Consider the following 22,336-nt stretch of genomic DNA (forward strand, 5'->3'; position numbering starts at 1 on the left):
ATATAGTGGTAGTTGCCAGTGGAATGAGCTTGCAGTCCTTCCGAAGGTTGCTATTTGGCCAGTGCGTAGCAGATACTGAGTCACAGAATGATCCATCTTTGCCTATTTTTTTAATCTTTCCAGTGAACCCACAAAGAGTTGATTGTCCATAGAGGGATCTTTGGTAGGATAAATATAAAAGCTTAGTGCTGTTTTTGGGTCCAAGGGTTGGAGTCTCTCCTCCTCCTTACAGGGGGTGAGGCGGAACACAGAACGCTGGCAGGGGGATGTTTTGCCCAACACGAAACTGCGTCACAATTTTTGACAAATAGGATGTTCACATCTGCAGAGCCAGTTTATCTGGGAAAAATGTGGTGTATGAAGGGTGTACACAGAGCGCCTCTGTAGCTCATTCACTCGCTGCGCCAATGTTATGGCGACAAGGAATGGGGTCTTAAAGCTCCAGAGGGCCACTGTGAAGGGGTTCAAAGTGAGTGCACAACAAAAATGTGAGGACGAAGCTAAGGTCCCACTGTGTGGCATGACAAAGGCAGAGGGAGGAAGCCAGTGTTGTAGGCCTTTCAAAACACATCAGTAGATGTGATTTAAACAATGAAGGTTTGTCTGGCAACTGTTAGAAGGCCGAAAGCTACCCTTTAACTGTGCCTAAAGCAAATCCTTGTTGGGGGAGAGACCAAACAGAACATTAGATAACTTGGCTTGGAGAGAGTCAATCTAGCATGTGCTGCACTAAATCAAAGGTTTGTCCAAATGGCAGGCATATATAGTTTTTGTCCATGGTATGCCTGGCTGCTAAGATGACAACAACCACCTCTAGAAGAAGGTCAAAGGTGTTCAGCTGTCACCACTCAGTCTCCATACATGAAGCTGCAGTTTGAAAGGGGCCAGGAGTAGAACCCTGCCCTATTCTGCAACAGCAGGTCTACCACGATGGGCAGCCTGATCGAGGACAGATGCTTAAGCATAGCAGATCATGAGATACTCTTCATGCCCAATCTTGGGCCAACAGGGTGACTTGGGCGTGGGTAGCCCTGATCACCTTCTGAACCTGAGACAAAAGATATATCAACAGGAAGGCAGACAGGTTTGCAGGGACCACTCATGAGAAAGCTGGAAACTCCTATGTTCAGAAGTGCTAACACTACTGTTTTCTGCAGGAACAAACCAATCAAGCCAAGGTTCTCCTCATTCACAAAAGAGACCTTGCTCCACCTCTAGGTGTAACTGCACTTGTGATCTGCTAGGCATTGACAGAGTTCATCTGTCCTGGCGTTCAAGGATACAGCCAGGTGGTTTACCACCAAGAGGATCCCGAGGTGGTCAAACTATTTCTAGAGGCAAAGTGTCTCCTGGCAAAGGGCCCCGGACGCCACTCTGCCCTGCTTGGTGCAGTACCACATAACGGTGGTGTTGTCTGTAACACCTGTCCCTTTGATGGATAGAAGGAAGGCTATGAACGCCAAGCAGATGGCCTGCAGCTCCAGAAGGTTGGTACCAAGCCTGGATTCCACATGAGACCAGAGATCTCTGATCTCCACCTCTCCCAGATGACCACCTCCAATCCAGTAGCAATGCATCAGTCACCACTGTGAACTCAGGGTGGGAAATCAAGAGCTGTCTGCTGTTGACCCAATCACGGTCCAATAACCCCCACTGCAGATCTTTTGCAAGCTCCTCGGAAATCTGGACATAGTAAGGTTGATGCTGGACCCACTGAGACTTCAGGTCTTCAGGGGTGTGGAATTTAGCAAAATAAATATTTGTCCATAGGACAGGCTGTGTCATAAATCTACTTGTTGTGTACAAAAAATCCACTTGTCCCTCTGGTGCCAGTAAGTGCGGCAACAAATCATAGCAGCAATTTCATTATATAAGAGCTCTGACAATAGCGTCTCTGATTTTGCCAGGGTTCATACTACAGTACGGTTTGAATAGCAATTTCTTTCTTTTAAAGATTTCCACAGATCACATACCGGGGCTGGAAGAAGCAATAGTTCCAGGGATGGAGTGCCCTTTTGAACCTGTGAAGACCTACTAACTTGCATGTTTTAGGGGTTTTTACCTGCACCTCTCTGATCTTTTTCCATACTAAGAAAGGTTGGAAATTTGCTCCTGGCAAAGGCAGAAGTAAAGCTTCTTCCGGGGTTGGGGAAAAAAGTGGTTGGAGGAAAGCATACTTGTGAACGTTCAACAGATATTCGCATGAGCAAATCTATGCATGCGTATTTGCTCGAGCTAGAATGCAGTTCAAAAATATTTTCTAGCAGTATGACTTCCTGGCCTACTTCTATAAATTCTTGTGAATTCATGGAAGCCACAAATATGCAGTAATGAATGGACATATACCATATGGGTGCATTATTGTGACTTTTATTAAGACTTGGTCCCCTAATTAGGCCGGACGTTAACTAAGACCTTTTGTTTTTATTAAAAAAAAGTATTTCTATCTATGTATCTATTGGCTGGCTTCACAGTAAGAGAGCATATCTGCACACAAAGTTCTGTTAACTGCCAGGGACTACTGAGCAACATTTGCATTTTGAGGCCACAAAATCATTATTCTTTATGCCAACGTTTGTCATAAGGGTGCGGGCCGGGTAGCTTCCACAACAATAAAGTTTTACGAAAACCTTGGGAAAGCAAAGACACGATTTGACAAAACCAAAAGGCTGACCACCAATATCTGACCAAATTACTTTACTCAAAGAAATAGAACCTAAAACATCACAGTAGTTTTTCCAAAACGTTTTTTCTTAGTTACATTTTTTTTAGAACATTTTATTTTGAAAGCAAAGAATAAAACCTGCTTTCAACCTTTTTTAAACATTTGCATCTGCAAACCTTCATCCAAATAAAATGTAAGTCTACATAAACATTTATGGGGAAGAATGGCCCCATTATGGATACTCTATGGAATTTACCTGGAGAGGGCTACTAAGGTCCTCTTCTCTTGGCACTGGTGGAAAGGCCCATGACACTCAGAGTGTCTATTCTTAAGCCAGTTTCTACCAGGGCCCCTTTTTGAGTGCCCTGTTAATTCTGATTAGGAAGAAATGGGAGTGTTCAGGGAAATCATTATTATGAGTTACATGGCAAAAACACATGCAGTAATGACATATTGGTTTTCATGGACACAAAAACAAAAATAATGGTATGCAGATTTGTAGAGGGCACTATAAACCAGGAGGATATCCTGGCGCTGAACAGGTGCGAGATCAGCCACACCTAGGGCTTGGTGGGTCTACTTGGAAAGTCAGGTATTCAGCTTTAGGCAGAATTCATAAAGTGAGGAGGATGCTTTTATGTGTATCAACAGGTCATTCCACGCTTTAGGCGCAATGTAAAAGAAGGCTTGACTGCCTGATCTGGTTTTCCATATGGGTGGAGTTTGTGCAAGTAGGAGACCGGCTGAGCGGAGGTGTCTTAAATGTTTGTAAAAGGAAATGCGATTGTTGAGGTATGCTAGCTCAGAGTTGTGTAGAGCCTTGAAAGTGTGTGTGAGGAGTTATAATTGTGCTAGTTTGTGAATGGGGAGACAATGTAGCTCCTTCAGGTTTGCTGTGATGTGAGTGCAGCGTGGGAGATTGAGTGATTCTGGCTACTGATTTCTGAATGGTCTACAGCTTTCTTGTGTTTATTTGATCCCGGCATTGGGGGTGTTCCTCTAGTCGACCTTGCTCGTGGCCAGGACATGTGTGATGGTTTTCTGGGTGCTGATTAGAAGCCATTTGAAAATCGTCCTCAGTATCTTCAGAGTATAGAAGCATGAGGTGGTGATGGCATTGACATGGCCGATCATGTTGAGATTTCTGTTGATAATGACCCTGCGGTCTTTGGTGTGGGTGATGGGGAGGTTGTTGGTCCTAGGTCTGTTGGCTACTAGGTGGACTCTCACTTGATGTGCTGCTTCAAAGATCACAATTTCGGTGTTGTCGTTGTTTACCTTTATACAGTTAATCTTTATTCAGTAGGTGATTTCAGTCATGCAGGCATTAATCTTGATCTTGGGTGTCTCGTCCGTGAGAGAGAGAATGAGTTAAGGGTTGTTGGCAAATGAAAGGGTGGTGATGTTCTGAGAGCAAATTATGCTGGATAGAGGGATTAGATGGTTTAGAGAAGTCCCAATTCAGGGGGAAGTGTCAAGGCCACTGGCTTCTTGAAGGTAAATCATATCAATTTTCTTCGAGGAATGGTTACCCTTTTTATTAACCTGCATCGTGATCTTTGTCCCAATACGTACCCAATAAGGAATGGAACATGAGTCGTACTTTGCAAGGGCAGCAAGTCAAAAGGGGGAGGCAGCGCTTCAACAGCAGTTGAAGGTGGCTTCAGACTAGATTGTAACAGGACTGACTCAGACTCGAAAACCACAATGGGCACCTCATCCTCTGGCAATGGAGTAGACATCGGCGCTGAGACTCTTGGACCTTGAGTTGAGTGTGGCACCAGAGGTGAAGTTAGTACAAGAGCCGGAGGAGGCCCAGTGGTGGATTCGGAGGGTCCAACAGGCACCGAAGGTGAACTGACCTACAATATCAGGGGAGGGGACCTCTCAGCTCCTTGGGGCTTGAAGGCATACCAGAGGGCTTCAGTATAAGCCTAAGAGCTGGACCATGACCTTGTGGAACTCTTCGATCGGCCTCGGAAACTTGGGTTGTGCTGGGACAAGTTGCAAGATGGGCTCTGAGATCAAACTGACTTCAGGAGTGGAATCGAGAGGCATGGCGATACTCTATTTTTTCTCAGGATAATGTGAGTGGCAGGAATGGGCAGAGTCCTGCTGGGATTTTTTATGTTGTTTCTTCGACTTACCAGAAGACTTGGAGCGAAATGGCGACTCCTTCCACTTCTGTACTGGGAATGGGCCCAGGACTGATGATTCAACTTGGACCAGTCTTGTCGCAGCATCTTACAGTGCTTGGAAACTTAGTGTTTCACATTGTGGTTCCATATGACCTTTGTTTATTTTAGACACACGATCACTGCATGACTTGGAGTTGTGGCTTGACCCCAGGCAAATCGGATGAGCATCTGTCACATTAATTTATTTAGGAGAGTATTTCAGGGTTTGAATCCTGTCGTCTTGGGAAGTGACGCCTTCTTGCACACTAAATTTTTTTGATGAAATATGGCAGCATGCAGATGTGGCATCTATAAGGAAACCACATGCAATTTCTGAGGTGGAACAGAATCTGTGCCACCTACCAGTGTGCAGAGGTAGTGCTAAAAAATAAAATGTCAGATCCTTTCTGATGCTTGGTGAATATTACACAGCTGAGGACTCTGTGGTTAGACCTCTCACTACTGTACATGGTTAGCTCTATCAGAAATACTGAATCAGATGGTTTACGAATGTGAAGACTCTTTTTCCACAAGGCCCTCGGTCCTTAAGCCACCTGGAAGATTATTCAGGGAAGTATCAGCGGTTTCAGAAAAATAATGATTTTGGGCTTCTGGTGTCCAAAACTTGATTACTTCTAGGTACAAACAGCTTCTGCTTTGATCACATGACATCTTAAAGAACAAGCTCAGTAAGAAGGCATATCTTAGCATCATACAGTATCCAGTGTAAGGAGGAACAGATTGCTGGAACAGCTGCAGATGCGAGTCTGGCTATAGAAGATACAATGGTGTTTTGAGGGCGAGTGAGTTTTGAGTCATTCTTTGCCAACTTGTCCTATATCCTACAGTCAATCTGTCCTATGCATGTTAAAATGAACATTCATGGAACCTCTATGTTAAGGTTCATTACTAACATTTCCATTCCTGCTACATTGTCTAATCCAGTGAAAGCATATGACAACAAAAGTCCTTGTGGTAGAGAAAAAAAAGAGATATTCAATTCATCTGTGCTATCATTTCTAGCACATGGATCTCCTACATGATCACAATACCATCCCTTCAGTCATTCAGAAAACAGTTCAGAAGAAGCTTTAGTATGAAACTGGGATTGGATGTGCAGAAACAATGGAAACATTCCATGCCTTAAAAAAAAAAAAAGGAAATCACTCATGTTTTCAAGTTTAGATGCTTCCATGCTTGGAATTATTTTTACCAGCTTTACAAATTAAATTTACTAGGTCTGGGAACAAAAAGGCAGTGCAGCCAATTGGACTTGAAAAAGCTCTAATTTGGGGGAACAGACTTCAGGAGACATTCAAAAGATAAATAGCTGCTGCTATAGGAATGAATGTTTGTCAAGTAGCAGAAAGAGCAAAGCTTGCGCCTGCAAAACATTTGAGGGGAAAAATCTGAAATGTTGATAAAGGTGGAAAGCCTTTTTACTGGAAGGCAAACAGGGTGCACCCAATGATGATAAACTGACATGAATGTACACACACACACTCTCAGCCAAAAATGTGGAGCACACCTAGTCAGTAACTAATAATTTGTTCGATTATTTACAAAATGATACAATTCAAAGAATAGAAAAAAAAGAGAAGGGAGACACTTCAAAAGCAGGATATAAAAATATATCTGGTATAAAAGTACCAATTATAAAATATGTATCTACAAAATACGTTTCTTTTCCACTGTAACCATGAACTTGATAAGTCTCCAACTGAGCTGAGCACCATTTAAAAACGCTATTCTGGGATGACGACGTATTAATCTTCATGGCTAAAGGAGTAGTTTTAATAGCATCCTTCATTCAGAAAATAGACCCGGACAAGCACACAATAACCACATAAGTGGCAGCTTGTGTTGGGACCCTTAAGTATTCATGGTGTGGCTTGATCGTTGCAAAAAGGAAAAAAAAAAAAAAAGTCCCTAGCCGGTACTGGATGAATTTTGATTTAATATTACCAAGCAGTATTGTCAAAATCCTTAGGAAGTTGATCTAGAATTAGAGTTGATAACCGACTGTGCATGTTAAAGTTTTTTTTTTTTTTTTTTTTAAAGGCCCTGTTTTTCTACAAAAGCAATATTTCTTCCACTTTTGTTGCCTTTTTTTAACTGGATTATTCTTTCTTTACACAGATCTACTTTCATTATTTTTAATGAATATGAGAGGGAGTCGAGCCAGGGTTTTTGATCGTTGGGTTCTTGTGTGCCATGTCTAATCAAATTTGGTAGATCAGCTCATGTACATTGGAGAATTTTAATTATTTTAGGCAAAAGTTTGACATATGACAAATGCCTTTCAGTCTTCAGATTGCACAGTCCAACCCCAAGCTGATCTGTGACTGTGATGTGTTTGGAGGAGGAGAAGAAAAATGTAGCTGTAAACTTTAAAGATTGTGTTCAAAGAAGAAGCAAAGGGTTCTGGCAGTACTGTCAATCCGCAGGATAACGAGGGTTGCAGTTTGTCTTCAATTAAAGGCTCAAACGAAAGACCCTACATTTTGGTATGAAATTATTTTAATGCATGGCCCAAAGAAATTAGCCTTTGGTTCTAATGATGACCTATGAACTTGAAAAGAACTGCAATGGTCCAAGATGGTACAAATATTTATGTAAGATTTTAGAGTTGCAATTTTTACTTTATTCATGTACCTTTTTGATTGCCTAGCCGACTATCGTAGTCTCTGTTTTACCAAAGTTTATTTTCAGCTTATTATTGACACAATTATGTGCGCAGCACATCAACACCCGTGGGTGTTGTGCTCAGAAGGGCTGTGTTGTCAGCATAGTGTAAAACTGGTAGGTGACTCTGTTCCACCCCCAGAGTGTGCAGTCACTTTTCTAAGAGGATTGTGTAGATCTGCTAAAAGGTAATTAAACAGGATGGTAGCCATCCTTGTTTGATGCTATTCGTGGTGAGGGTTTTTCTGGAAATTACTGACTCATTCCCAATTTTAACCTGTCCACATGTCACGACTCACGTGCTGCTTGCGCCTGGATTTTGCAGATCTGGTGGCGTGAATCTTCAATGTTCGGCTTTGGCCCAAAAAGGGGCGACTCTTTCTGGTAGCCACGGTGCTGTAGGCAATGGAGACACCAAGAACAGACCGTGCCCTTCAGAAAGTAGCGCCAGAGGGAAAAACCCCTTCCAAAGGGGAAAAACCTCCAAACAGGAAAAGTCCTGGAGAAAAACAAGAACAACAAACAGGAATCCAAAAGGAGCAAAAATCAGAAAATACAGAATGCTGAGTCCAAAACCAAAAGGCAAGGAAATCAGGAGCGAAGACACCAACTGAGCAGAAAGTGTTGCAGCGCAAGGAAAGAGGAAAAACACAGCCCTTATATACCAACAAACAGGAAGTGACCCACAGGAAGTAAAAGGACACCATCTTAGATAGGGAAACAATATATAGAACAGAATAGTAGAGGGACCATAGAGAATAGGGAACAAGGAATGCTGGGAAAGCACAGGAATCTGGGAAGGAGGAAAAGACATAAAGAAAGGCACACAACAGACTGCAAACAGAAGAAAGGACAAAGAAACGAAGAAAAACAGGTAAGAGGGTTCAGAGACCCCTGGGACAGTGAAAGGCAGAAGGAAGAACGAGGCCCCAAGCAAATCTGGGGCCTCGAAACGCGCAGGAGAGGCTGGGGGCGCGCCGCGTCTTAATAACGCGGTGCGCGGCCCGAGCCGAACGCCCGGCCGAAGTCGAGCTCTCGGCTCGCGCCGCACCGCGCGGCGCGACAGTAGGTCCCCCTCCCGAAGGCCCAGGTTTAAGAGGGAATAAACAGTGAAAGCGTTGAGTCAGGAGAGGAGCGTGAACGGAAGAGGCATCTTCCCATGAACATTCACTGAGAGGATAACCCTTCCAATGAATCAGATACTGAAGTCGTTTATGAAAAAGACGAGAGTCACAGATTTCCTGCACTTCATATTCAGGAGCATCATTCACAAGGACAGGAGGTGGACAAGGAAACTGACGTGAGTAAGGATCAGGCACATAAGGTTTAAGCTGAGAAACATGAAAAACCGGATGGATCTTCCATGTATGGGGTAAGTGAAGACGGACAGTGACAGGATTGACCAACTGGAGAATACGGAAAGGCCCATAGTAACGAGGTGTGAACTTGTTTTGAGAGAGACGTGAGGGCAAGAATTTGGAGGAGAGCCAGACTTTATCTTGTAGATGATAATTTGGATTGGTTGTACGTCTCTTGTCTGCAGCCTTCTTCATATACCTCTTGGTATGTAACAAATTAGATCGAATTAGTTTATGGAGTTGGAGAAGGCGTTTGGAGAAATAGTTAATAGCAGGTAGAGGAGAGTTGGATTGTGGAGAAGTAGGGAAAGAGGTAGGATGAAAACCATAGGAACAGAAAAAGGGAGTGACCTTGGAGGCACTATGGACTGAGTTATTGTAGGAAAATTCAGCTAAAGAGAGGTAAGTGCTCCAGTTACTTTGGGTAGAATTGCAAAAGCATCGAAGATATTGCTCTAGTCCTTGGTTCAGACGCTCAGTCTGTCCGTTGGTCTGAGGATGGAACCCTGAAGACAGGGCTCTATTCATATTCAGTGTTTTACAAAAATGCTTCCAAAATCGGGAGATGTACTGAGGTCCTCTATCAGAGATTATGGTATGTGGAAGTCCATGGAGACGGAAGACATGATCTATGAATATTTGACCTAGTTCTTGGGAAGTAGGCAGCTTTTTTAGGCCAGTGAAATGAGCCATCTTTGTGAAAGAATCCACTGTGGCCATGATAACCCGGTTTCCTGCTGATGGTGGGAGCGAACACATAAAATCAGTAGAGATAGTATGCCATGGGGCCGATGGAACAGGCAAAGGTTGTAGTAATCCTGCCGGTCTGGTGTGAGGTATTTTGACTTGGGCACATATGGGACAGGCCTGAACGTATCTTTCCACATCCAGTTTCCAGGTAGGCCACCAAAAAAATCGTGAAAGTAATTCTTGTGTGGCTTTGATGCCTCTGTGACCAGCTACAGGGGAATCATGGCACATTTGTAATGCTTTCTTTTGCACCTTGTTTGTAGGGAGGAATATCAGGTCTTGGTAATAAAAATATCCTTGTTTCTTGTACAATAATGGTCTTAGTTCTTCTATGTCATGGTCCGATAGGTTGGCGTATTCTTGTTGTACTTCTTCCAGGAAAGACTGAGCCACTCCAATGATCTTACTGGGTTCTAGAAGATACTGGGATGAGGAAGGAGAACACTCTGGATATCGGCGAGACAGAGCATCAGCCAGAATGTTTTGGGATCCTGGAATATATGTAATATAAAAATCGTACTGACTGAAGAAAAAGGCCCAGCGGGCCTGACGACTATTCTGGCATACAAAATTTCTTAAACATTGTAAATTACGGTGGTCTGTCCTCACCTCAAATGGTTCCTTGGAACCCATCAGAAACTGCCTCCACTCAAGGCAGGCTGTTTTCAGAGCCAATAATTCCCTTTCAAGTACGGAATAATGTTGTTCAGCTGTGGAAAGGATATGAGACAAATAGAAAACAGGATGTTCAAGGCCATCATCCTCTTGTCGTTGGAGTAAGACAGCTCCGATGGCTCTCTCAGAAGCATCAGTTACTACTATAAATTGCTTGGTGGTATCTGGATGTCTTAAGATGGGGGCTTGGGTGAAGGCTCTCTTTAAGCTTTGAAAGGCTGCTTCAGCAGCCTCAGTCCAGACAAACCCCTTCTTTAAATTGTCCTTCTTTAAGGTGTGAGTTATGTGGCTAGTCTGTCTGGCAAAGTCTAGAATGAATTGTCGATAGAAGTTTGCTAAACCTAGGAAACATTGTGTTTCTTTTATGGTAGAAGGAGAAGGCCACTCTAGGATAGCTTGTACCTTTTCTTGGTCCATAGCTATGCCGGTGGGACTTAAATGATAGCCCAGATATTTGACTTCCGTTATGTCGAACTCACATTTCTCTGGTTTGCAAAATAGTTGATGATCACGAAGTCTTTGAAGAACTTGTTTCACATGGGAAGTATGGAGTTCAGGATTTCTAGAATAAATAAGAATGTCATCTAGGTAGATCACGACTGTCTGATTAAGTAGGTCTGAAAACACTGAGTCCATAAATCTCTGGAAGATTGCCGGGGCGTTAGTAAGACCAAACGGCATAACCCTATATTCAAAATGGCCAAATGGGGTCCTGAATGCTGTCTTCCATTCGTCGCCTTCTCTTATGCGTAAAAGGTGGTAGGCTCCTCGTAAATCCAATTTAGTAAAACGTTGGGCCCCTCTGATTGCTTCCAGTATGTCCCTGATGAGAGGCAAAGGATAACGATCTTTAATGGTGATTTTATTCAGACCTCGAAAATCCAGGCATGGACGAAGATCCTTAGTCTTCTTGGGCACAAAAAAGAGAGGGGCCCCAGCCGGAGACGACGATGGAACAATAAGACCACTCTGTATATTTTCGTCCAGATACTCCTTTAGAACTTCCCTTTCGGGTTCCGTGAGGGAGTACATCCTCCCAAAAGGAACAATTGTGCCGGGTTCTAATGGAATTGCACAATCATATTCTCGATGTGGAGGTAGCACAGGTTTTGACGGTTTTTGGAAAATATCCTGAAACTCCAAATAGTGGTCTGGGACCCCTTGGACCGTATTAATGGACATACCAGTGGCACCTTCAGTAGCTAAGGATCTTTTCGGAGACCAATACTTGTCGGAAGTAAAACAGTTCTCGTGACAAAATTGCGAAGACAAAGAGACTGTCCGGGTAACCCAATTTATATATGGGTTATGTCTAATGAGCCACGGAATTCCAAGAATGATGGTATGGTTAGGGGACATAATAAGATCGAAGGAGATGTGTTCTTGATGGTTTCCCACCTGTAGACTTAACATCAGGGTAGTGGTGTCTACAGGACCAGAGGATATCAAAGATCCATCCACAGTGTGTACCTGTTCGGGTACTTCTTTTGCTTGAGTAGGAACTAGGTTAGCAGCAGCCCATGTCTTGTCCATGTATATACCACTAGCACCACAGTCTAGTAATGCCATAGTCTTTTCTTGACGACCGTCAGGAAGTTGTAACAGGACAGGAAAGATGAACAAGGCAGTTGTATTGTCATTAAAGGAGCTGATGGAAGGTATAGCTGTAGATCCCGTCCCCTCCCTTCTTACAGAGGACGGGAGGTGGCGTTTCCCGAAGGTCTGGACGGACGTACTGGACAGGTACGGAGTATGTGACCAGCAGAACCACAATACAGGCACAACCCTCTCTTGCGTCTGTCTTCTCGTTCACTAGCAGAGAGCGGACCTCGGGTAGTATCCACCTGCATGGGTTCCCCTTCGATGTCTCTAGCAGGAGTGCGAGGTTCCTCGGAACGCTGCAGGTATGCACGGGAGCTACTTGGTTGGGTAAACCCTCTACTCCTTTTCTTTTCCGATCTCCGTTCCTGAAGACGATATTCGATGGACAGTGCTTGATCCATCAGGCCACGAAGATCTTCCGCTCTGGTAGAATGCACTAGTTCATCCTTTATTTCTTCTTTGAGTCCTCTACGAAATAATGTTACCAGAGTACGTTCCACCCAAGTGGTCTCTGCCGCCAGCTGACGAAAACGGGTTATATATTGCAGGACGTCTTGGGAGCCTTGTTGGATGTCGCACAAGGCTTCTTCAGCGGAGGCTTCCAATCCAGGACGGCTAAACATTTGTTTGAAGCGACTCACAAAGGCGGAATAGTCTGACAATACAGGGTCGTCGGAGGACACCATCGGGGTTGCCCAGGCCAAGGCTGGGCCGGATAAGGCACTGATAAGATAACCCACCTTGGTCCTGTCGTGGGAGAATTGAGTAGGTCGGAAGGCGAAATACACCGTTAAAGCATCCAAGAACTCGCGAAGCTTGGTTGGTTCACCAGAGAAACAAGGGGTAGAAGCGGAGATTGTCGGAACATCACTGGTGCGGAGGGCCAAAGCCTGTCGTAACGCAGCATTTTCATTACGTAGTTGTTGCAACTCCTGGGCTTGTTGCTGAATCGTGGTTAACAGAGATTGCTCCGGATCTGCAGCAGCCGCCACTGTATTATCCATGGTGTTTGAGGACGTCGGAATGGTTTGGCGCTGCAATCTGTCACGACTCACGTGCTGCTTGCGCCTGGATTTTGCAGATCTGGTGGCGTGAATCTTCAATGTTCGGCTTTGGCCCAAAAAGGGGCGACTCTTTCTGGTAGCCACGGTGCTGTAGGCAATGGAGACACCAAGAACAGACCGTGCCCTTCAGAAAGTAGCGCCAGAGGGAAAAACCCCTTCCAAAGGGGAAAAACCTCCAAACAGGAAAAGTCCTGGAGAAAAACAAGAACAACAAACAGGAATCCAAAAGGAGCAAAAATCAGAAAATACAGAATGCTGAGTCCAAAACCAAAAGGCAAGGAAATCAGGAGCGAAGACACCAACTGAGCAGAAAGTGTTGCAGCGCAAGGAAAGAGGAAAAACACAGCCCTTATATACCAACAAACAGGAAGTGACCCACAGGAAGTAAAAGGACACCATCTTAGATAGGGAAACAATATATAGAACAGAATAGTAGAGGGACCATAGAGAATAGGGAACAAGGAATGCTGGGAAAGCACAGGAATCTGGGAAGGAGGAAAAGACATAAAGAAAGGCACACAACAGACTGCAAACAGAAGAAAGGACAAAGAAACGAAGAAAAACAGGTAAGAGGGTTCAGAGACCCCTGGGACAGTGAAAGGCAGAAGGAAGAACGAGGCCCCAAGCAAATCTGGGGCCTCGAAACGCGCAGGAGAGGCTGGGGGCGCGCCGCGTCTTAATAACGCGGTGCGCGGCCCGAGCCGAACGCCCGGCCGAAGTCGAGCTCTCGGCTCGCGCCGCACCGCGCGGCGCGACACCACATGTCTGTATGATATTGTTAATAGCCTTCAATAGACGTTAGGTGGAGGGGGAGGGAGGAATGGTGTTCCCATTTATACAGTTTTCCCCCAAAGCAGACGTTGCAGCACTTTATTCAAGCCAGCTCTAAAATAAAAGCACTTGTAAAGTAATGCTTTTGAGAGTTTAGCTTTTGTAGTTAAGATTGAGAGGTTAAGGATGTTAATTAAGATCTCTGGCAATACCTGAAAAAAAAAGTCTGTTTGTGAAAAAGGGATTCAGGTCCCGCAACTCAAGGTCATGCAGAATACAATTTGCAAAGCATTTGTCTTCAATGTCCATTAAGGCAATTAGCAGGTAATTTGTTGGATTGGAGACTTTTCCCTTTTTCTATTTCAGGTGGAGGATGGAATTGTGCCACAACTTTAGAACAGCTTGTGTAAGCAAACTTTGATTTAAAAGTGGTGTAAGAACCGATGTTCAAAAATCACAGCTGCAATTAAAAAGGGCAGCTGTGTGCTGTTGGGACCCAGAGCACTGTTTTGTCGTTCTTTTTTGATGATGGAAACTGTAAAATTATTCCTTATCCCTTCCGACATGGTACTGAAGATTACTAGTTGACGAAGACAATGTTTTTTCAATGTCCTTCGTTTTGACACAAAAACAAATGTATGGACCTTAGCCTTCTGTCATTAAACAATACCTCTAAAAATATGATCCAGTGATATTCAGTTACATTTTGGCTTTGTAATGTTACATTATAAGCCATTCTACTGAGGAAGGCTCAAAAGGCTGGAGAAATGCCTTTATTACATGTATGATTACAGACTAGAACGTGACCCCTGCTTATATTTCAGTGTTCCAATTGGTTTGCTACACGATTTGCATTTGTTTTGCGTGTTGGACCAATCTGAGGTCTGATGGGTGTTTAAGACTTTGATTGCGATTAGTAAACAGCTTTTTCCGGTTTGAGTTATTCGCTGAACGATACATTTCTGCAGGGGTTTTCCCTTTGAGAGGACTACGTATTTTAGTTTTATCGTTGATTGTGGACAGTTTTCCATTTGATTAATTCTACTTAACCTCGTTTTTCGTTGATAACTGGCCGGAGTTCAAGTAGCAGCTCAGACTTGGATAATTTTTCCTGTGCACAGCCGCCCCTTTTTGGACATTTCAAGTTCTCAGTCCCCGTCTTGCCCTTAAAAGGTGTTATTTTCTTGACAAGAGTATGAGAGTATGAAAGTTTGCTACAAAAAAAAACTTTGAAGATGGTCACCTTTTACTGAGAGAAAATCAAAATGCTAACTAATTATAGTCGAAAATGGCTTCCTTCAAAACAGAGACGAGTTAGAGTTAACTGGTTGACTGTGGCCAAATCTACCATCTAGGGCGCTCTTATGTCCATTGAATGGAAATCGGCGACAAGTATCTCTCCTTGTTTATCTTTTTTTTTTTTGAGGTGTTGAAATTGTTTGTAGAATCACCCATAATTCATCCTGTATTAGAGTTATTCCATGTTCACATGGCGCAGTCATTAAGTTTGCATTAAATTCTCCAGTAACTAACAGCTATCAACCGGACTGCATTTTTGTTTTTTAGCTGATACAATGTTTGCATTTCCCTTATGGATGTTCTTTTATTTTTCAGGGTTGGATTGATATACATGTTTAGGATTAATATAGGTGAAGATCTGTCACTAAAAAGCCAAATTTCAAGAAGTACAGCTTGTATAAAATGAATGTCTATTTCTTGGTACATTATTTTTTAGTTATTGTTCAATTTTATGTAAGTGGCCAAGCTGCCCATTGGTCGGGCTTTTCTAGATTCCATTTTGCATACTTATGAAAAGCCTGAAAACATGACTGGGGGAAAATCAGTTTCGAACCATGTTTCTTGGACGCATAAACAGAACAAAACAAAACAAAAAAATTAAAAGGTTTACCAAAAGGTAATCACACCACAGTTCTGTGATTAACGTCTAAGGCTAACTACGTTAAACAGTAGGAGTATTACAATCATGCTTCTTGAAAAAAATGACCATAGCAAAGTTGGTCAAGGAACAAAAAGAAACTTACAACTGCAACAAATTTGAGAGAAAAGTCAAAATGCCAATGGTGAGGAGTGCAAATTCACTGGAAGGCAGCTTGTGAGCACCCAATGATGACAAATTGACATAATATATACACACCTCCAGACAAGAGGGTAGGTAACACACTAATGTATGCTTCACAAATGAGCCGGTGGATAACACATTCACATAAAATCAGTTGAATGCTACTTTGACTGGAGCAGCTTTTAAAATAAGATCAACGGTTTGAATAATCAATTCCACATATCTGGAAAAAAAACTGGCAATAAGACAGACATTTCTAATTTGAACATTTATATTGACAAGAACAGGGTGCATATTTGCAGCAAAGAGACCTTTATCTAGCCTCAAACCATCAGCTCTAAAGGAAGAATGGAAACAGCTCACCCTCGAGTCTCCTTACCAGAGGCCTCACTGCTTGCTGGATGAGAGGTTCTGTTATCTGCTTGGGGAGGGCTGTCTTCACTGCTGCTTTGAGGGGTCTGCAGCTCCATGTCCATTTGTTCTCCCCAGTCTGTCACTGGGCAGTACCCCTCTTCTGGGGAGAAGGGACTTAGGGGTTTGCATTCAGGGCTCCTTTCTACCATACACTTCTCAGGAATTGTAATAGTTAGTTTTGGAGCAGGAGTCCTTTCATTTTCCCCAGCATCTCCCAAGTGGCCTTGGAACTGCTCACTTGTAGTAACTATGTTAGGGTCAGCATTCTCTTCATCTTCCTCCTCTTTTTCTTCCTCCTCCTCCTCTTCTTCCTCCTCTAGTTCCTCCTCTTCCTCATACTCTCCTTCACCGACCATCTCTTCTTCCTCTTCACTGACATCCTCCCACTGAGCATCATCATCACCATCTGGAGCAACCGCTTCTGTAGGAATCTCTGCACTTTTTACTTCTTTCTGTATTAGATGAGAACAAACTAATTTTAGTGGAAGTTATCTTTCACTGCAAAGTTACACTGTTTATAGATTATTTGGAGCCCAAAACTTATTAAGCAACACCACTGAAAATTTGCAAAGTTGTCCAATGATATAAGAAGGAAATAACCAAGGTAATCCACAGCAACAAATGTGGAGCATTTTCAATGGCCACTAACAGCTACAAGAATGGCAAAGGAGAGATGTGGTAAGTTTAGGGAACCAAAGTACATTACAAAATGTAGTAATACAAAACAAACCCAGAACTGGGTTTAAAAGCGATGGTTTGGTTTAAATTGTTAAATACTAAAGAAGAAGGGGGATAGCATAGTGCAAAGATGGAAACGACTCTTGAAAAATTCAAACTAATAAGTTACTTTTATAATGTTCTTAACCAGGGATACTTTGTCTAGCTGCAGACTCCGCATTATGTGAATCTCCCCAGGTGCCAGACTGAATCCAGAAAACCCTTTACTTATAGCTGCTGTTGGCCAGCAGGTGGCGACATGAGTCTCTGGCATGACTCCATCCCGCCTCCAGACATGATGTCACATAGCTGCATACAGGTATCACCCCCATGTCGACTGCAGTTTATTCAATTACATATTCCATGTCCTCAGATAGGGAGTATGGCTGACAAAATGAGAATACTGACCCAGTCAATGACCTAACCTGGAATCTTTTTGCTTCAGAAATGTCCATTTTAAGGAACATGGAGGAAAGTGGAAAGGACAGTAAAGAATCTGTAAATAGACACCTAGTCAGACAAAGTTTGGGGACAGGTACTCAGTCACAAATATGACAAATCTCATCTGCCTTATTACAACTGTATTAGGATAAAATGCACGTGCAATCAGACAGACAGGATATTTGTCACTTTTGTGACAGAATACTCATTCACCAAACTCTAAATCAGGTCCAGAGAGTTACTAAACGTAAGTAACTTGTTCTTCTGATGTATAGTTTTAGCCATACATTCCTCGCCATGTGAATCAGTACCAAATGCCTTCAAGTACAGGGAGTGCAGAATTATTAGGCAAGTTGTATTTTTGAGGATTAATTTTATTATTGAACAACAACCATGTTCTCAATGAACCCAAAAAACTCATTAATATCAAAGCTGAATATTTTTGGAAGTAGTTTTTAGTTTGTTTTTAGTTTTAGCTATGTTAGGGGGATATCTGTGTGTGCAGGTGACTATTACTGTGCATAATTATTAGGCAACTTAACAAAAAAAAAATATATACCCATTTCAATTATTTATTATTACCAGTGAAACCAATATAACATCTCAACATTCACAAATATACATTTCTGACATTCAAAAACAAAACAAAACAAAAACAAATCAGTGACCAATATAGCCACCTTTCTTTGCAAGGACACTCAAAAGCCTGCCATCCATGGATTCTGTCAGTGTTTTGATCTGTTCACCATCAACATTGCGTGCAGCAGCAACCACAGCCTCCCAGACACTGTTCAGAGAGGTGTACTGTTTTCCCTCCTTGTAAATCTCACATTTGATGATGGACCACAGGTTCTCAATGGGGTTCAGATCAGGTGAACAAGGAGGCCATGTCATTAGATTTCCTTCTTTTATACCCTTTCTTGCCAGCCACGCTGTGGAGTACTTGGACGCGTGTGATGGAGCATTGTCCTGCATGAAAATCATGTTTTTCTTGAAGGATGCAGACTTCTTCCTGTACCACTGCTTGAAGAAGGTGTCTTCCTGGAACTGGCAGTAGGACTGGGAGTTGAGCTTGACTCCATCCTCAACCCGAAAAGGCCCCACAAGCTCATCTTTGATGATACCAGCCCAAACCAGTACTCCACCTCCACCTTGCTGGCGTCTGAGTCGGACTGGAGCTCTCTGCCCTTTACCAATCCAGCCACGGGCCCATCCATCTGGCCCATCAAGACTCACTCTCATTTCATCAGTCCATAAAACCTTAGAAAAATCAGTCTTGAGATATTTATTGGCCCAGTCTTGACGTTTCAGCTTGTGTGTCTTGTTCAGTGGTGGTCGTCTTTCAGCCTTTCTTACCTTGGCCATGTCTCTGAGTATTGCACACCTTGTGCTTTTGGGCACTCCAGTGATGTTGCAGCTCTGAAATATGGCCAAACTGGTGGCAAGTGGCATCGTGGCAACTGCACGCTTGACTTTTCTCAGTTCATGGGCAGTTATTTTGCGCCTTGGTTTTTCCACATGCTTCTTGCGACCCTGTTGACTATTTTGAATGAAACGCTTGATTGTTCGATGATCACGCTTCAGAAGCTTTGCAATTTTAAGAGTGCTGCATCCCTATGCAAGATATCTCACTATTTTTGACTTTTCGGAGCCTGTCAAGTCCTTCTTTTGACCCATTTTGCCAAAGGAAAGGAAGTTGCCTAATAATTATGCACACCTGATATAGGGTGTTGATGTCATTAGACCACACCCCTTCTCATTACAGAGATGCACATCACCTAATATGCTTAATTGGTAGTAGGCTTTCGAGCCTATACAGCTTGGAGTAAGACAACATGCATAAAGAGGATGATGTGGTCAAAATACTCATTTGACTAATAATTCTGCACTCCCTGTAGAAGGGTTTGAGGAGGAGGGGACTTATACAAGGTTCTGTAGAACTGAACAGGTATCATGACTTCCTTGTGGACATGAGTCAATACAGTGGTGCATGGTGAAACGAAGGACTGATGCCCACATCGCAGCGTGGCAGATGTCCAGGCTAAGGCATATTACCACTTTATGCAAAGGACAGTCCAATGAGAGAAGGTCTGTTTTTGCAACAACTTTCTTTCTTCCCGCAAGCAAATCCAACAAAGAGCTGATCATGCATTTGGTACAGCTTAATTCTATCAATATCAAAACTAAGGGCTGGCTTGGATCCATTCAATGAAGCCTCCTCTCCTTGTGATGTTGTGGGTATTTGTAGATTGCACAACTCATCCGTGATTGTATCCCATGCTGAAAAGCAGGAGTGATGTAGGCTGAGTCAGCTGAACAACCACGTTTTCATTTTCTTGCAAAATTAAAGAACTGACAAGGCAGCTTTGGTGTGCTGGGCTGGTCATTCCAGGCTTTGTGAGTGAGGTAGGATTAGGCCCTGGCAGCCATGTCTGGGCATGCATAAGAGGGGGATTTGTGAGTAGGAGTCCGGCTACGTGGAGATGTTGGGTGTGTGGAAGTTGATGTGATTTTTAATGTAGGTGGGGAAGATATTGTGCAAGAATTTGTGTGTGTGTGTGTGTGCGCATGTGTGAGGAGTCTGAAGAGGGCCCATTTGTGTATGAGAAACCAGAGGAGATATAAGACGTAGGGGTGATGTGGGTGCTAAGGAGACGTCTGAGTGTGAGTCTGGCAGTGGAATTTTGTATGGTCTGGAGTTTTCTGGTCATTTGTGCATGGATTTCTATGTAGAGTGTATTGCCCTAATTACTTGCTGGTGATGAGGGCTTTTGTGTCAGTTCTGAGGGTGCTGAAGGGAGCAACCTTAAACATCTTGAGCATCTTGAGTCAGATGATGCTTGTTCACCATGCCTCTGGAACTTATCTATACTAGACTTAAAAGCCCCACTGAAGGCAAAACCAGTCTTTGGTTGTGTTGCTCATGTTCTGCTTCAAGGAGGACCTGGTCTGGCAGTTCCGACTGGACTGTTCTTACTGGAGAAGGGTCAAGATTGAGTTACATATGGCCGGGTCCAAAGTGAGGCGGCATAGGGTGCAAAATAACGATATACTTGAATGAGGCCTGAGTACTTACCAGTGGCAGAGATTAATTCAAGCACTTCACCTATCACATTCTTGTATACTTCAGTCCCTGAATGCCAACATTGTGAAGGCTTTGAATAAGCATGGAGTGGGAGACTGCATCAGATAGATGATAACTCAGATGTCATCCCTGATGACAATGAGGGTAGTTTCAGAGATGTGGTTAGGTCTGAAGACAGGAGTCCAATGGTGCTCTGGAGTGCATGGTGCGCATGGCCGCTGCAGTTTCTTGAATGGTGAGCCAGATGGACAGGGCATTGGAAGAGACAGGTAGGATGTCTGCGAGGGTGGAAGTGTTCAGTTAGGATTTGAAGCTGCCGTAGATGTTGCCGATCTTGCTGCTAAACAAGAGGGATAGTTGGGTGCAGAGATCTAGTGAGTGACGCCAGTGGAGCTTGTTGTTGGCAAGGTGAAATCTTTCATGATGAAGATTTCCTTTGTGCTGCTTTCCATGCTATCGTTGGGAAAAGGGCACTTTGTGGCTCTGATTTGTTGATGGTATCATCGAGGGCTGATTTGTAGTTGCTCTTGTCGGTGTAGTCTAGCTGCTTTCAGTGGTGCTTAGGGAGTTTGAGCTTACTAGTGGTCTGGTTCTGGTGGCCTTGGTGGTATTGAGTGGGGCCATGGTGGAGGCGGTCATTCAGGCATTGAAGATAGATCTGGAGAGACAGTCATTGTGGTGTTCTAGTCGATGTGTAGGAACATCAAGGTCCAGGATTCCTCAGAGAACTTGCTCCAGTCCCATTGTGAGGGATTAGTGATTCATTTCTGCGACAGTGACAGATAACTATGTAGAAATGGACTACAGCATGGTTGGACCGGATGATGGGTGTGGGCTTGTCCACTGTAATCTTCTCAGAAGCTAGTGAAGATTGGGTCCAGTAGGTGTCCAGTGGCATGAGTGGGGCCTTCCATTCTCTGAGTGAGTTCAAGGTTTGTCAGGTCAACTGTGTTGGGGGTTGGTGGAGTCCTCCAGGTGGTAACTTAAGTAGCTGCTGAGGATGAAGGTGTTGGAGATGAGTACTGCAGGGAAGGCGGCAGTCAATGGGGTGCAACAAAGTCCACGAGTGTACTTTCAGAGTTGGTTCAGGGTCCTGGGGGTGGGTGTAGGGAATAAAACAGAGTGCCGCTCAGGGTGTATTTGGCAGTGATATGGAGTTTAAAAATCAGATGTTCCACTGTGCTGCTGGTGCTAGAAGAGGTAGTGAAGCACTTGATGTGTTCTGTAAAAATGAGAGCAAGCCCTCCTCCGGGTCTGTTAGTCCTGTCTTGTGACACTGTACCTGGGTGGTGGTGGGGGGGAGAGGTAGGTAGGATTGGAGGCAATGGAGGGGGGGCGGGCATTAGAAATGTTGGGAGCTGAAGTGGGAGTCAGCAGGTTTCTGCCAGGAAGAGCAGGTCCAGTGTGTGGTTGTGCAGCAGGTCCCAGATTTTGGGTGGATGTTGAGTAAGGCGCAGGAGATGTGTGGGTAAGGGCTAGGAGATGTGAGGGAACAGGTGAACATGGGTGAGCGAGAAGTGTGTAATGTGCCTGAGGGTGTGGGCATGTGCAGGACAACTGCCAAGTGGAGAAGGTGAAGGCGCCGTTGATGTCGGCTGGTAAGACTCGACAAAACCACTGAGACGTGGGTCCGGGTTTCATAGTCAGCTGCGAAGCAGGGAAGTGGTGGTGGTGCGGAGGACTAGGAGCCCTGGGGCCAGGTGCGATGCAGATGGGTGCAAACTGGTTTGCCTTTGGCACGGCAGCTGCTGCCGCAATTAAGTAGGAGCAGGAGGGGAGGAGCTTTGTGGTGGCTAGAAGTGCTAAGAGAGCGGCGGAAAGCAGGAAGGGAGAGCAGCCAAGGAGTCAAAGT

The 22,336-nt window shown here is 43.9% G+C and overlaps 1 protein-coding gene across 4 annotated transcripts in view; it reads right to left on the minus strand.

Moving 5' to 3' along the window:
- CCDC9 (coiled-coil domain containing 9) overlaps window positions 1–22,336 on the minus strand; it is a 364,568-nt gene that overhangs the window by 123,545 nt on the left and 218,687 nt on the right. For all 4 annotated transcript variants that reach the window (XM_069207573.1, XM_069207570.1, XM_069207571.1 and 1 more), the window contains exon 12: window positions 16,207–16,693. In XM_069207573.1, coding sequence (XP_069063674.1) covers window positions 16,207–16,693 — 487 coding nt within the window. The remainder of the gene's footprint in view (window positions 1–16,206; window positions 16,694–22,336) is intronic.

This window comes from Pleurodeles waltl, chromosome 9, assembly GCF_031143425.1.
Source record: "Pleurodeles waltl isolate 20211129_DDA chromosome 9, aPleWal1.hap1.20221129, whole genome shotgun sequence".
NCBI classification, from domain to species: domain Eukaryota; kingdom Metazoa; phylum Chordata; class Amphibia; order Caudata; family Salamandridae; genus Pleurodeles; species Pleurodeles waltl.